At 38.5% G+C, this 17,626-nt stretch overlaps 1 protein-coding gene across 2 annotated transcripts in view; it reads left to right on the top strand.

The window, feature by feature from the left end:
- Window positions 1-757: 757 nt before the first annotated feature.
- LOC139478632 (zinc finger FYVE domain-containing protein 16-like) overlaps window positions 758-17,626 on the top strand; it is a 42,062-nt gene continuing 25,193 nt past the window's right edge. For both annotated transcript variants that reach the window (XM_071261194.1, XM_071261193.1), the window contains exons 1-2: window positions 758-859; window positions 7,013-7,088. In XM_071261194.1, the coding sequence (XP_071117295.1) occupies window positions 7,040-7,088 (49 nt within the window). In that variant the 5' untranslated portion in view covers window positions 758-859; window positions 7,013-7,039. The remainder of the gene's footprint in view (window positions 860-7,012; window positions 7,089-17,626) is intronic.

The raw sequence follows: 17,626 nt of genomic DNA, 5'->3' as shown, positions 1-17,626 counted from the left end.
GTGTTTCCGAAGTACAGCCTAGGTCACGGCGTATTTTTTTACATGGGTAAAGCTGAAATATTATTGACATTTCGGAGAGAATACTTACGCCTTCATAAGTACTTCATACCATAAAAGACATTTATTTGTCAGCTTGTCTTTTCTCATTAAACATTCATTCTGCAACGAAGATATGTGATACATTTTGTGGACGAGAAAGATATGTTTCAAACACTTAATTAAATATGATACTATAAACGTATGTTTTCACACACGGTACTTTCATATTTTTGGTGTTTCCACCGAGCGGTATTTCCATGTACATTATTTCATCTGCTATTATAAGTATAGTAATCAAAAGATTAGATGGCATTCAAAAACTATATGTGACAAATGAAATCTCTACACCGTAACACATTAACATCTAGAATATGTTGTTACATGGTAGTTTCCTTTAACAAACTGGGTCCACTGTTGGTACACGCAGTTTATTGTGCTCTTACTTTTCTTCATTGAATTTGTAGACAGAAGCCCAGTAAAATGCAATTTTTAAAGCTCCCCACGGCGTAAAAAATGCGCACTAGCACGTTGTTGAGAGTTTAGTATTTTTAGAAGGTTATTGAAATTAGATTAGATGCAGATTTTATAATACAACTTGCCCTGTTCGGAGCTTCAAAGGCATGGAATGATAGTTATCAATAAGCAAATAAAACAGAATAAAACTCCGACGTCTTCCGACAAATCACGAGTAGTCACGAATGGAAATAGGCTATCTAATATGGCGACTGCAAGAGACTACCTCTACTGAGTCAGGGAAAAATTGTTGTGATTTGGTCTCCAGAAGTGCCTCAAGAAACCAACGAAATGATATTTAGTTAAGGTATTCCTTCTTCTATTCATCATATTAACTATTTAATTTGTTTACGATCACAATTTCCAGTAGATATATAAATAGCAGGTTTATTCAGATGTCAACACTGACAACAATTTCGGGGATAGGTCAACATCTAAGACACCATCGTAATATTTGGTGCTATTCCTGGTGATGCTGAAAGTCTTAAGGTTGTCTTGTTTGATGGTGTATGTTCATGGAGGAGATAGGGGATGTGGTTTTCTATTTTCCCGAGAACGCCGGATCATCATTTTTGCTCTCAATGTGGTTACATTACAAAATGTTGACATGTGTGTCTAAGACTATTACTATTAGCACTCAACAATTAATCACATTTTTAAACAAGAGTAAGTGTGAGTTTTATATTTTTACTTTTGCAAAACTTTTTAATTCTACATTATTCATGTATACACCATGATTGAGTGTGTACAAGGGCATATGGTTCCTATGTGCAAGGGAGACATACCAGGTACAGTGACAATCTGGATTAACTTTGACCCAGGAAGTGACAGTAGATGATAAGATCACTTTCTGTAACAAAAAGCCTGTCATGAAACATGAATGTTATTATTCAAGTTAAACTAATATTTCCTGTCAAGCTTTTATAATAACACATGCATGTATTTACTTGTCCACAGTATTCACACATCACAGATAGATTCCAACATCTAAGATTCAATTCAATGTCTGAAACTATGCATGTGTGATAACGTTCTTTGCACACAACATGGTTAAAGATCATATTATGGTCATTATTTTTTAGAACTCGGAGGGAACTCTATTTTGCAGAGGGCATGAGAATTTGAAACCTTTCAAATTAAATGTTGGGCTCATGATATGTAACAGAAAGCTGCAGTTACATAATTTCTTGGGATGATATTATTGAACCCGAATCCCACATGAGGTTGATTCTCTGTCTTTCAGTTGACTCAGGTCATTTATTGATAGGATTCTTGTTTTTGCCTCAGTTAGTTGTTTGTCGGGACGATCTTGTTTGCTCTATGACAAAAACATGTATCTGGTAACTACTGTAAACAGGGAATTTTTGCGACCGTTTTATTATTGCGAGTTTTGCGAACGAGACTCAATCGCAAAAGATAAAAACGCAAAAATAAGTATGAATAATACATACATATTTTATTCATTGCAACACGTCATCAAATGTTGAAATCATCAACCAGAACCGCAGAACCACAAGTTACTTTAAAACACAAATGAATGCAGAATGGTCACACAATACATCACAAATGACAGTGTAAACAGACCAATTAGTGGCACTGTTACCCCTCGCAATCCCTTCCGGTCAACTTTCCGGCCAACTCAGATTAACTAGCTTCTGAGAGAAGCTGTCTATTGTTTGGTAATCGAGGGGTCATCTCAACACGGCAACTCGCAAAAATATCTCGTCGCAGTGTTGTCTTTGGTGTGATATTCGCAATATTTTAACGGCGCGGAAATAAAGCTGTTTACAGTATCTAGTATTTTGACCAAACTTACTGATGACTTTTCAACATTTTCAATTTCAAACTCTGACAGAAGTGATCTTTTATACAATTCATGTTTAATATAGATATTTCCATTAAGGGTGAAATGATACATCAGTGCACCGGTGCATCGTGAGTTTTCATGTGACGATACAATACACGATACCTTTTTTTGTATAGATACTAGATGATATACTTGCTGAAATAAATTACTTGCTACTCATTTAATGATTCCTGGCGTTTTTGTCAGTCAGATAGAGTAAAATAGGTTGTAAATGCTGTTTCAAGTTCACTACTAAAAATAGCCGCTACGACCATGTGTCTACTGATAACTTTTCCTTTTGAAGTTCCATGCGATTTGACCATGTTGACGTAAACATGGTAAATATGCGCTACGTGATACATATCGTATCGTGACCTATGTATCATGATCATGCTGTATTGTTTCACCCCTTATTTCCATACACCATTTTGAGGAAGTACAGTACATTGTGAATTCACACCCTTTGTGTTGTCATGATAATAATGTACTTTATGTAGTATGCCAGCGTGATAAGGAAGTTCAATGAGTGCCTTTAGTTCATATTTTCAATCTCTATGTTATTTAACTTTAATTAACTCAATTTATCTTACAATGATAAGTTACATGATGTCTATTCTAACAAAAGACTGTAAGAAGATGTTCACTTTCAAGAAATTGATAATTGTTACCATGGTTACAATCGATTGTGTACATTGAATTAACATGATTATGAAAGTAGCTTTTTTGTTATTAGCTGGTAAAACCTAAGTATATCTTTTACAGACTGTGTGTTTTAAAAGTGTAGCTATTTTAAATCAAGTATGTCAACATGGTCAAGGAATATTATATTTGAAAATTCCTAGATCTATCCAAATTTTCATTTGACTTTGTAATGAACACATGATGAACTTAACAGTTCAGCAAAATAGTACCTGAAGTTAGAATCCATGCTGCTCATTTTGAGTTTCTGTATCATAATCATGATAATAATAACTTTAACAATTTGTGGATTTAAGGAGAGTGAATGTCATAAGATCAGCCATTTTACTTTCAGTGGAAAGCTAATTCCTCACTACAAGGAGACATTTGCCTGTTTCCCATGTGTTGAACCATTGTCTTGCAAAATCATGAATGAAAATAATACTAGAATTCTTGGAGAAGAAATCTCCCTTGAAATAATTGTAGGACCAGAGCAACCGTAGAGTCTATGGTAGTTGTACACATTCAGCTGACATTGCTTGCATGTTCAAGGAAGGGGAAGTTGAAAATTTTCTGTTTTTCGTAAAACAGGAAAAGCCTTCATGTGGTCTCCAGTGGTTTTCTTCACCCTCTCCCAATTTTATTTTAAGGTCAACAGTGATTGAGAAAAAGTCATGCTCCATGCACAATTCATGCATAATTTTTTTAAAATTGCACATAAAGATATGAGGAAAGGGCCTGCAAAAGCAGTAGTTTTGTAACCTGCACCACCAAATTTACACTGACTAACATATCACAATATAATTTAGTCATCACAACGAATAAATCGCTGATTTGCTGCCATCTTTGTTTACACTACAATAGACATTCATACAAATTTATTTGTTTTCTGATTCTTCCCAAACGTTACGATAATGTTGATTTGAACTGGCTACGTCACGCATTTGCTCAGAACTGTTCCTAATATGGAATGTGGGGTGGGTGGTACCATACTTTCGTCATTTGTCACCACTCACTCCTTTCCGAAACCTGCAAGATGACACGAGTTGTCACAAATGATATTCAAGCTGATATTGCCAAATGATTTACGTGTATGGAACAGTTAGACAAGTCACTGGTTTGGCGTCCCGCTGTTTTGCTATTTCAGTCAATAAAACATTATGTTGACATATAATTACGATAATAGGCAAACTGCTACAAAATTGACTTTTCACAGGTCAAAGCATGTAAGATGGCACAGGGATATTTGTTGAAATGACATGTTATTGTTTGGAGACTATGATTATAAAGGATAAAATGTGTTACAGCTGCAATCATTTTTAAGGTTTTTTTAATTTATGGCTAATTGCAATAATATAGTAAAGTAAATGGCTCAGACTTGCAAAAAATGGCCCATAAAATGTTTACACATTGGACTTGAAAATGTCATTCCCAAGCACGGGGTCTACTGGCTAGAGATGAGTGCTCGCATGGTCAGTTATTGCCAACAACTCATTATTGCACACTCAGGGTTATAACTCATTTCATTAACCCTTGTTTTCATGAAAATGGAGACACATATTGTGTACGTGATATCTGAGCTAAACAGATTCTTGTTAGATAAATAAAAATATACACCTGATATGTCCAAATATGACTTAAGAAAAGAGCAGGAAAAGTTATGTGACTTGTTTCCATGTACACAATGTCAACAAGAGGATGCACATTTAGTTCAGGGATGTCTCCTCGAAAATATGATTTTGTGACCATATATAGCCCTTTTTGTCCAATATGCATGACCTGCATATATATTGAGATGAGAAACCCACAGCAGATAGTGTTATTGATATACATGTCTAGATCCTTGCTGGTATCCATTGGCAGAGGACAAATTGATAAGATGTCTTTCACATTATGATCAACAATGAACATGAATGTAGTGCTAGAGGTTCTGAAAAATGTAATTTGTGTAGCTAAAGACCTATATTTGATCATGTGCCCTGTGCTGATGTAGATGACAACCAGTAGACGGAGTCTATGAGAGAGTTCTGTGTCTGCTATTCCATCTCATCTTGGTATGAAAGAAGTCAACTCTAACGTTTTCATTGTTTCATTCAAGTACCTGTGTAATATTTTAGAGAGTTAAGAATACGATGAACAAGTGCGAAAAATTAATTTCATGTTCATATTATCCCTTGACTTTGTATGAAATCAAGCATGAATGATATCAAGAATGTATCACATAGGCTGTTTCAAGAAGATCCTTCTGGGGACTGCTTTTACACTTACGACAATGTTATAATGGACTTAATTTGCTCCAGGCTGTTTGACCACTGTGGGTATTCTGTGGTAGAACAGATTCCCAGCAACCTATGCTGGTCATACCATGGGGATTCTGGGTTAGAACAGGTCCCGGCAACCTATGCTGGTTCTACCATGGGGATTCTGGGTTAGAACAGATCCCGGCAACCTATGCAGGTTCTACCGTGGGGATTCTGGGTTAGAACAGATCCCGGCAACCTATGCAGGTTCAACCGTGGTGATTCTGTGTTAGAACAGATTCCCAGGAACCTATGCAGGTTCTACCATGGGGATTCTGTGTTAGAACAGATTCCCTGGAACCTATGCAGGTTCTACCATGGGGATTCTGTGTTAGAACAGATTCCCAGAAACCTATGCAGGTTCCGGCAACCTATGCTGGTTCTACCATGGGGATTCTGGGTTAGAACAGATCCCGGCAACCTATGCAGGTTCTACCGTGGGGATTCTGGGTTAGAACAGATCCTGGCAACCTATGCAGGTTCAACCGTGGTGATTCCGGGTTAGAACAGATTCCCAGGAACCTATGCAGGTTCTACCATGGGGATTCTGTGTTAGAACAGATTCCCTGGAACCTATGCAGGTTCTACCATTGGGATTCTGTGTTAGAACAGATTCCCTGGAACCTATGCAGGTTCTACCATAGGGATTCTGTGTTAGAACAGATTCCCTGGAACCTATGCAGGTTCTACCGTGGGGATTCTGTGTTAGAACAGATTCCCGGGAACCTATGCAGGTTCTACCATGGGGATTCTGTGTTAGAACAGATTCCCAGAAACCTATGCAGGTTCTACCATGGGGATTCTGTGTTAGAACAGATTCCCAGAAACCTATGCAGGTTCCGGCAACCTATGCTGATCATACCGTGGGGATTCTGGGTTAGAACAGGTCCCGGCAACCTACGCTGGTCATACCGTGGGGATTCTGGGTTAGAACAGGTCCCAGTAACCTATGCTGGTCATACCGTGGGGATTCTGGGTTAGAACAGGTCCCAGTAACCTATGCTGGTCATACCATGGGGATTCTGGGTTAGAACAGGTCCCGGCAACCTATACTGGTCATACCATGGGGATTCTGGGTTAGAACAGGTCCCAGCAACCTATGCTGGTCGTACCGTGGGGATTCTGGGTTAGAACAGATCCCGGCAACCTATACTGGTCGTATGAGGTGACCAAATCGGGTGATATAACCAGTGACTTGGTTGATGGCATGTCATTGTACCCCAACGGCATGGATCATTGCTCACAATATCAATCACTGGTTTGCCTGGTCCTGTTTTTTATTACTTACAGGCTGCCGTCATATATTGCTGAATGGGGTGCAAACCAGCCAATTCTACCTTGGCAGGATACTATCAATGATTATGTAGAGCTTCATCGGTGTGTTGTGAATGTTTTGAAGGGATTGAATAGCACTTGACCCGTGAAGATCCAGGGTAGAATAGATCTTCAGCAATGATGTCAATCACTGGATTGTCTGGTCTTGACTGGATTGTTTACAGACGGCCATCATATAGCTGGAATGGTGCTGAGTGCGACGTTAAACAACAAACAAACAAACAAACACAAACAAACAAATAGCACCACACCAAAGACAGAGACCTGACAAGTTATGACTATGTTTTATTTTGTGTTTCAGTGACATCTTCTTCTGGTATCATCGACCATGGATTTTGTTGATCTCGACAAAGTTCTTGATGAGTTTGAAGAAGAAGGTGAGTTCTTGTTACCATGGTTACACTGTTATCATATGTGAATGAAAGTTCCAGATGTCAGTCTTTTTTTATTGTCATTGGCAGAGGTCATCCAGCTTGTAAAATCAAAACTTTCTAAGACTGCATGAACTGGACCTGATGTTGTGTCATCCCTGTCTTACATGAAATCACAGGCTGTTAGTTGTTGTATATGCAAGGTCTTGGATGCTATTGATTAACATTTTCTTACCTCCTTCGTCAGAATGTTGAGATCTGATTGGTTCATGTGATCTTGATAAAATACTACATATTCCGCTTGGGAGGGAAATATATTTCTGAGCTTTCTACAAAGCTTTTGAGTCAATGAAAGTCACGTAACACAGCACAAGTTGAACTCAGATCAATCAAACAGCTGTTTGGTATCAATTTTCCATTTGTTTTTATTCTTTTACAATGGCAGATTGAAACATGCTGCAAGATAAATTCATTGTATCAGTATTGCGATGTGTTTTATACATCCCACGTTAGGTTTTATACCACAAAACCGGATATACCCCTCCTGATACTGTCGGAATGACTATTACCCTATTACTATTATTGTTACATGTAAAGATTGTGGAGTTTATGAAGAACGATAAACTTTGAACATTCAATTGAAAACTTATTATCGGAAGTAGTAACATGCATAACATTTTTTTAATAATGACAACATTGATGTATAATAATAACCTTATTGATAATTTATAACAATAATGGCTCTAGTCGTGGCAACTTCCAAACTTTCGGGAAGGTGTAATCTACCGTCATTCAGGCGATGTTTCTGACAGATCACGGTCTGAAAAATACTATCATGAAAGTGTATCCCATGGATAAGCCAACCCCTTTCTACAGCATCTTTTTTCTGGTCCTCAAAATTTGGCTTATATGCGGTCATATACGGTACTTCTTGGAGGAAAATGTGTTATCCAGTGCAAAAATCATCATCCACTTTTAACATTTTTTGGTTTGAAACTCAAATAGCCTTCTGGTGGACATTTTGTTTGAATTCTGTGTAGTCTGAATAACCCTTGATAATGATTATTTATGACTGAAGAAGTACTTGCTGACGTACACGATCCCTACCTGCATGCGTGTGTCAGGAAGTTTGTTACATGTCATAAATCACAGTTTTATATCAATACTGTACTTCATCTAACATGAAGAATGGGTCTTCAGCAACCTATGCTTGCCATAAAAGGCGACTATGCTTGTTTGTAGGAGGCGAATAACAGGATTGGGTGGTCATCCACTTTCAACATTTTTTGGTTTGAAACTCAGATAGCCTTCTGGTGGACATTTTGTTTGAATTCTGTGTAGTCTGAATAAGGCGACATTTTTTTTATTTCTTGGTTTACGGATTTCAAACTCATTTAAAAAATGAGGTAGGCCAGTTTAAAAAAAATCCTGAGATATTTTTTACTTGAATTTTGTCCTAAAAAGTTAGAAAGCTGAGATGTCATTTGACTTACTTAACACACGATCGCCTGAAAAGATGGAAATAATAACTTAGATATCAGTTTGGCAACATTTAGATATACTTTTATTGATTATATTACTTTGTATAATATATGAGGACCCGTTGTCGAAGTGTGTCCAAGAATTTTATTTTCAACAACATTTGGGGAAATAGTGATTAAGTTTTTAATCTATTGATAAAAAATGATAAAAGCAAATGGAATATGTATTGTGAAATTGGAAGACATTGTGAAATGTGATGGATTTAATAAATGATTGATATGACAAGTAGGTTAATAAAATTATGAACTATTTTGACGTGACTTGGACGGTCTACCCTGCGATGTCTGGTGACTTGTGGCTTCTGCAGCCTCCCTTCACACATCTTTTTCATCAATATCACATGACTCCCAGTTTGACTAGCTTAACATACTGCATTTGCTGCATTTACAGTCAATTCACAGTTAACATGCTGCATTTACCATCAATTCACAGTTAACATGCTGCATTTACTGTCAATTCAAAGTTAACATGCTGCATTTACAGTCAATTCACAGTTAACATGCTGCATTTACCATCAATTCACAGTTAACATGCTGCATTTACTGTCAATTCACAGTTAACATGCTGCATTTACCATCAATTCACAGTTAACATGCTGCATTTACCATCAATTCACAGTTAACATGCTGCATTTACCGTCAATTCAGTTAACATGCTGCATTTACAGTCAATTCACAGTTAACATGCTGCATTTACCATCAATTCACAGTTAACATGCTGCATTTACCATCAATTCACAGTTAACATGCTGCATTTACTGTCAATTCAAAGTTAACATGCTGCATTTACAGTCAATTCACAGTTAACATGCTGCATTTACAGTCAATTCACAGTAATGAATTAATTGGCTTCAAATTTATTAATTTCGAATTGACAGTTAGCATGATAATATGGGCTGCAAGTAGTTGTCAGTTGAATATCACTGCAAATTATGAATGGAGTAAAATGCACCATTTTGCCCAAATATAACCACATTAACGTACTGATATTGTGAAGGTTTCTTATCATGGTTATAGATTTATGTAGATCATCCCATAAACAAAAAATTCCACCACTAAGGGGAATCCCATTATTGGGGTTAAAACAGGTTTCGGTGTTTGATGTGTTTCAATGATTTGGCTAACGCCCAGTTTGTCTGCTTCTGCCCCGGATTTTATAGTACATTATGCTGCTCATCTATTTGATTACTTGTGCACAACTTATGTCACCATAGTTGTTTACTCAGGGGATTAATCCCTGACATGCATTCATTGTGTGGAATTGGGCCGAGGGCAGCTGGTGTTTTATCCCCCAAACAGGATGTAAGTAATAAAATGCTACTTACCAATTTTAGTTGTTATTTTAATTATTCACAATGTCAAGACTAAAGGGTGTTTCACACATTCAACAATGTATGCAATTTTGCTATTTTTGTCGGATTAACAGAAATAACAGAAACAGAATATGTATAACGGCTAAGAATTACAACATAGATAAACGTCGCAAATGTCCCAAAACAGAGTTGTTTTGGAAGCTGATTACGGAGCGTGAGATTTCAGCGCTTTCTACGAATATTGTGAATTTTTCTCTCTCGAGGAGCTTAAAACCATATTCAACAAAATCAGGATAATGTTATAATATACCAGATTTGTTCAAGAAATTGGATCATTGTAAGTTTGCTAGTTCTATCAATATAAAGTAGTGACAATAGTAGCCAGGGTTTACAAGTAATAAGTCCACTCATGCGAGAAGAAGTACCAGGGACATGTGACATTTCCTTGTGGGCTACCACGTTTACCATTAGGTAGATGTCAACTCTGAAGCAGTTCATCTTTGCGAACTGTGAAAACAAAAATTTATGTCAAACACCAGTAACATGCTCAAGTTTATCTTGAAATTGTAATACATCATGTCCAATAAAACCCATTGCCTTTGATCCCGTCACCTGGAGGTGCATTAAACATGTTAAAGTCTGTCAACTCGCTGCAACAGACACATATATTTGACACAACCTGCCCACCTACACAAGCAGCCGCTACATCTGTCCCCCGCCCTAGTCTCCTGTTTCAGCTGCCTGACATATTGTCAGACCTTGTCATGGTGTATACTGAAAACAGGAAATTTTCTAGGAGTAAACAAAGTGTCTGACAGGCAAATTGGGAAAATTATGATTATTTTTACAAATTTGGGAATTTTTAAAAGTCCTTATTTTCTCGAATTCAGAACTATTATGACATTGTATTCAATACAATAGTGTCTCTCCTATGTATTGGCTCTGTTATCAGTGAAATACTATTGGATATAACTATATCATGTATATTATTTGTTTGTTTGTTTGTTTGTTTGTTTGTTTGTTTGTTTGTTGTTGAACGCCACACTCAGCAATATTCCAGCTATATGACATCGGTCTGTTAATAATTGAGTCTGGACCAGACAAACTGGTGACGGACATCATGAGCATCGATCCAAGCGATTGGGATACAATGACATGCATCAACCAAGTTAGCGAGTCCGACCAGTACACAAAATGGGAGTGAGCCTGTCTCCCCGACCCTTGTGTCCGGAATCACATCTCACCACAACCACACATACAACCAGTCCAGGACTTGCCAGCCTTGTGCAGATTGTAGGACTGTTCCCTTTTCCCCCAAACTAGTACACAAAATGGGAGTGAGCCTGTCTCTGAGACCCTTGTGTCCAGAATCACATCTCACCACAACCACACATACAACCAGTCCAAGACCTGCCGGCCTTGTGCAGATTGTAGTGAGTGAGTTGGGTTTAACGCCGCTTTTAACAGTATTTCAGTTATATCACGGCGTGTCAGTTTAATGTGGGAGGAAAGCCTGAAGTGATGCAGGTTTCAGATGTTTACCACTTCGGTGAAACCCACGAGCATGGGTATGGTGCTGACAAACCTAGAAACATAATTGGGGCGAACCGGGATTCAAACCCACAATCATAGGTTTCTGGCATGCCCAAGGGACGCAACTCTGCACAGCGAATCCTGGCGCCTTAGACGAATGGGCCACCCATGCCCCCCTGCAGATTGTAGGACTGTTCCCTTTTCCCCAAAAACACAAAATGGGATTGAGCCTGTCTCCCCGACCCTAGAGTAAAAAATTAAAAAGGAGTCCAACTCAAGTGTAGAATGACAAGTAGACACTCTTTATGGATAACAGCATCTTTATTTAATTGTTATTCATAAATTGTGTCTACTTTGACATCTGTCAACTTCTTGGTCATGCCTATCAAACAATTCAAGTCAAGAATGATTTGGCAAGTCTAGATTGCCTCAACTCTGGGAAATTATGGATTGTTCTGGGCTTCATTTGGATTTTATTTTTATTATTTTGTAGATACTTATTTCGAAATAGATAACTTTACTAAGTCCTAGTGTTTACTCTGATACTCAGTGTCGACCGATCCATGTATTCCCACATGGTATAAGCTGTGTCACTGTGACTGACACTCTCTACCAGCAGTTTCAGATTTGTTACATGATATATGCCTGTGAGTCACAGGCAGTGTCATGTGTGTCTCCATATTCATGGGGCTGAAGTGGCTTGGTCCTATCAGCACATTGTAAATTGTATCATACATGATTAGAACCTACCAGGACTTAGTGTTGAGCTGTGACACACTGACAGCAGTAGGCCCAGCAACAGAACTTACATGCTGATTACACACGAGTGTATTTCTAAATAGATATTGTGCATAAAGATGTATATAGTCTAATTACATGTGGTATGTGGCATCTATGGGTTAACTCACCTGTGGTTAAATTTTGTTTGATTGTGGCAGTATTCCAGCTATATGACGGCGTTCCGTAAATAAATCCATGCATCATGATGCATCAATCCATGCAATTGGGATACAATGACATGCATCAACCAAGACTGCGAGCCTGACCACCCGATCCCGTAAGTCGCCTCTTACAACAAGCATAGTCACATTTCACAGCAAGTATGGGTTGCTGAAGACCTATTCCACCCCGGATCTTCACTGGTCCTGTAGTATAAGACACACCACAGGTATGTTATCTAATTTGTGTCTAATACTGAAGGTATGCTATCCAACCTCAAGTATAAGACACAATTTGGATAACATATGTGTTGCATAAGACACAAGTCTGTGGTTAAAGACACAAATTGGATAACTTTGGATAAAATGCCTGTGGACCCTAGTCTCCAAAAACATTGAGGTTAAGATTCTGGAAATACCTGATTTGTTTAGCATTTTCAGTTGGTTCAGCGTTAGAAATTGGCACTAGTCCTATAGTCCTTATAGTAATTAAAGGTATCCTAGGGACTAGTAGAAATTTGCCCATTTTAAGGGTTTTGCTATATCTTATCATTATAAGGACTAGTGGACAAAAACTGTTAGTTTCTAACCCTGTGGTTAAATGTAACATATTACTTCAATCAATTTTTCTTGCATATTTTAGATATTTTAGATGTACAATATTTGTTCTCCAGGATACTAAATGGATCTGCCCAATATATGCTAGACCAGATGATTATCCAATCTGAGCCAGAGTTGCTGTACACTTGCCACTATGTTTACAGTAATCATAATTATCACCATTATCACCCTAACGAAGACAAAGGCCAAAGTAGGTGCTTATATTAGGATACCAGCTAGACATCATTGAGGCACTTGTTCTGGACCAATTTTAATCAAGCTGAAGATCCGGGGTAGAATACGTCTTCAGCAACCATGCTTGCCATAAAAGGCGACTATGCTTGTCAAGAGGCGACTAACGGGATCGGGTGGTCAGGACTTAATTGATGCATGTCATCAATCCCAATTGTGTGGATCGAGGCTCATGATGTCAATCACTGGATTGTCTGGTCCAGACTCGATTATTTACAATATTGAAATATTGCTGAGTGTGGCGTTAACAAAAAACAAAAAAACACCACACTAATGAAGCTTTACCATCCAGACCATGAAATAACTAGATCTGAATAACAAAACCGAAGTGGGCAGCTTTTCAAAGTGTAATTACAGTGTTCCCGCTGGCTTTTGAAACTGACAGTTCTAGTGGACTGGCAGCTCTAATAATTACCAGTCTCCCCCTAATTTTTGCCAGTCCCAATTTTCAACAAATAAAAAAAGGTATGAAAATTGCCTGGTTTTGATTCTTTCAACATCATGTTCAGTGCAAAGACGTCATCTCTGAAGTAACTTATTTAGATCTATACATCATTCACACTAACTGCAGTCACAATTTTCTCCTTTTTTTAAAATATTTCATGACAAAGTTACTACAAATGGATATTAATTAACCTTGAAGCAAAGGAAAATGTTATTTCCTTGCAATGAAAATAGACAAGGGGAAACCCTGATGGTAACAGACAAGCTGACTTTGTTCGAAAAAATTTACTTATATGAATATCGCCAATGTTTTGTTCAACAACAAAGATATATATGACTTTATTTGCCGGTCCAGAGGGACTGGCAGTCACCTGAATTACCGGTCCAAGCCTAATTTTACCGGTAAAAAACTGGTAATTACCGGTAAACGAGAACACTGAATTAACTAATGAATCATGATGACAAGTCAGCACTTATTAGGGGAGGGTGCTAATTAGGTCAGTACAACATTTAAGGATGTGAACGGGGTCAAGGTTTGCACAAGCCCTCTGTTTGCAGTCACCATAGTCACAGAGTGCAGCAGTCTCAGCAGCAGGCACCGGATCCAGCGTCATCGGTCAGATCAGCACTGATGGCATGCACTCTCAGCTGACACTGATTTCTGCCTCATCACAACACTGTCAGATGTCCCTAAATACCCCGATCAATATCACTCCTAATTCGGTTTCCATGGAAACACAATTTCTCTCATAAAGTACCAAATCTATATGAACATCAATCTCAGTGTAATGAAAGACATCCAACATGTACTAGTCTTTGAACTTGCAGTCACCCTTTAACTTGAAGAAAACTGGATCTGAATTATTTCTGGAGGAGCCAGCATGAGGTTGCACCAATAATATCAGTCTAGTCTAGTTTACTTAGTAGGAGTTCCTACCATTTATCTACAATGGTTCAAAAACCAATTCCAGCAAGTAATCAATGGTAAGTATCATATCCCAAATGCGTGGATTGATGCTCATGATGTCAATCACTGGATTGTCTGGTCCAGACTTGATTACTTACAGACCGCCACCATATGCTGGAAGATTGCTGAGTGCGTCGTTAAACAACAAACAAATAAACAAACAAAAGTGTCTAAATACCTACCTAAGTACATTGACTGGAATCACACTTTTGAAGTGTGTCAAGTATATACCTTTAATAAGGATGTTTGCCAGTGTGCATTAAGAATATTTAACTTTTGTTTTCAAGAATGGTGTCTTTAACATCAAATGCTGTTAACATGGAAAAAAGCCTCACTGGGTGCACCATTGCTCCAGATTTACAGGGCAAGTACAGTGAAAAAAATTATTGCCATTTTGTTGCATTTTTATCAATTGTCGTATAATAATTAGGCAATTTAAGCAATATTCCAGCAATATCAGGCGAGGGACAACAGAAACGGGCTTCACACATAGCACCCATATAGGGAATAGAACCCAGGTTTTCTGTGTGACAAGCAAACACTTTAACCACTAGCCTACCCCAACACCAATTCTATAATGAGTTGACAGATGTACCATTAGCAGGGTTTACTCAGCTCATTATAATCCTGTATACCTGGTAAAACCAAGTCTGCATCCACTGCCTCAACTCCTCAGTCTCAGTCATGGTTTTCTGAAGAGCATGTCTGCTAAGGCAACATTTTAATAATATAAGTACAGATCTGCTGATTAGACTGCTGTTAGGAAAATATAAATGAACTTTAAAAATTCTGTTTTTATTCCTGTCTGATTCTTGAAACAGAATGACGTCCAGCTGACACTCACTTGAAAGTCGGCCTGACATTGTCAAGCACTTTTCATTGACCCACAGCTAGGTTTGATGGAGAAATTGTTTTTAAAAACCTGTAAAGTTTTAAAAATTGTGTTTATGACTGACCTCCCCCAAAACAAATGTAAATCTAAAAATGAATGTCTGTGTCCTAATGATAAACATTTTGATAAAAAGTTAAAGTGTGTTTGCATGACAACTTGTTCCACCATGCCGGGCCCTACGCAGTTGTAGTGATTGTTTGGGGCCTATACTCGAACATAACCACACTTGGAGGATATAAACAAACACAAAGATTATTAACATCTTCCAAGTGGCCCTGTGGAATTCTTATGGCCATATCATGGTCAGCATGGTCAAGGCCACAATATTGAAATCACAGACTAGTTGCACTTTTCCAAAATTATTAATGACTGTATCAATGCTATCATTAATTTGTGTAAGCACTTTCACTAGAATAGGGACCTGCTTTGTAAAAAAAATGAATTTTTGTTTTTTCAAAGATCAAGATCGGTGTTCTGTTTTTTTTATGTCAATGTCTGTTTTCGGAGGCTTAGTTAACTCTACAGCCATGAAAATCTATGTTTTCATGAAACAAATGTTAATGTTGTCTCTTTCAATGGATAAGGTCATCTGGGAGGATATTGTCAGACTGTTAATTATTGGATCTTAAGAAGTTCAAGGTACAAGTACAAACTTGGGACTACTGGTGACCAAAAGTAGTTTTGAACTCTTCGACATTTCAGGAACATTTACAGACAGATATGTCATGGTGAAAAAAATCAGTGGGAATATGAGTGTACATGGCACAGATTAGCACATTATGGTAGATGGGCACATGGTAGTACTTTGGCACATCATGGTAGATGGCCATATGATGGTAGATGGGCACAGATGGGTATACGTTGGTAGATGGGCACATGATGTTAGATGGTCATGTGATGGTAGATGGCACAGATGGGTATACGTTGGTAGATGGGCATATGATGTTAGATGGTCATGTGATGGTAGATGGCACAGATGGGTATACGTTGGTAGATGTGCACATGATGTTAGATGGTCATGTGATGGTAGATGGCACAGATGGGTGTACGATGGTAGATGGGCACATGATGTTAGATGGTAGTGTGATGGTAGATGGCACAGATGGGTGTACGATGGTAGATGGGCACATGATGTTAGATGGTAGTGTGATGGTAGATGGCACAGATGGGTGTACCCGGGTCCTACTTTGTACCCACCCGACCCGAGTACCCGAGTTACCAGTCCCAGCCCTAATACATATGACCTAGAAGTGTTCAGGAATCACAACTGGACCAAACTTTAGTCACACCTTTCATGTAGTAGGTGTTGAACCATACTTTATCTCCCAGGCTGTGCTCCCTTACTATACATGTCCACAACCTCCTCCACCTTCCATTTGGGGGGCGGTTGGGTAGCCTAGTGGTTAAAGCGTTCGCTCGTCACACCGAAGACCCGGGTTCGATTCCCGACATGGGTACAATGTGTGAAGCCCATTTCTGGTGTCCCCCGCCGTGATATTGCTGGAATATAGCTAAAAGCGGCGTAAAACCAAACTCACTCACTCACTCACTCACTCACTCACTCCCTTCCATTTGGAGCTGCCAGGCTGATCTGTTATTGTCTGTGGGAAGCAGCACTGGAGCCACCCACTCCTTCACTTTAGGATCTGAATTGAAGACTCATCTTGTTCTTCATAGATGCGACTTAACCTAGACCTGAAATCACTTTCCTATTCTCAAGCTGACATTTAGTTCATGTTTAATTGCATTTATGCAACTACAATGTTTTGTGTATGATCATCACTTGCTGTAACTAATGGAGATTGATAGCTCGGATCAATACAAACACAGAGGCATCAGTCTGTCGTGTCAGAGCATGTCACTGTCCAAGGCTGTCTCTGCATGCAACCTTGTCATGCAGCACAAGCAGCTTATGATGCCAGCCTTTCATTCCTTGTACACTCTGTCCCCACACACACACAACTTGCACACCACGGCCAAGGTAGTTGACTTAGCAATGGATTTTTGGCGAAGGAAGGACGTAAATTTGTTCTTTTTTGGTAAGATGCTATGGTGGTAGATATT

The sequence above is a fragment of the Haliotis cracherodii genome, unplaced genomic scaffold (assembly GCF_022045235.1).
Source record: "Haliotis cracherodii isolate W230 unplaced genomic scaffold, xgHalCrac1.p SCAF_4, whole genome shotgun sequence".
Taxonomy (NCBI): domain Eukaryota; kingdom Metazoa; phylum Mollusca; class Gastropoda; order Lepetellida; family Haliotidae; genus Haliotis; species Haliotis cracherodii.
Note: the sequence above shows the minus strand (reverse complement) of the source record. Positions and strands in the feature narration are given on the sequence as shown.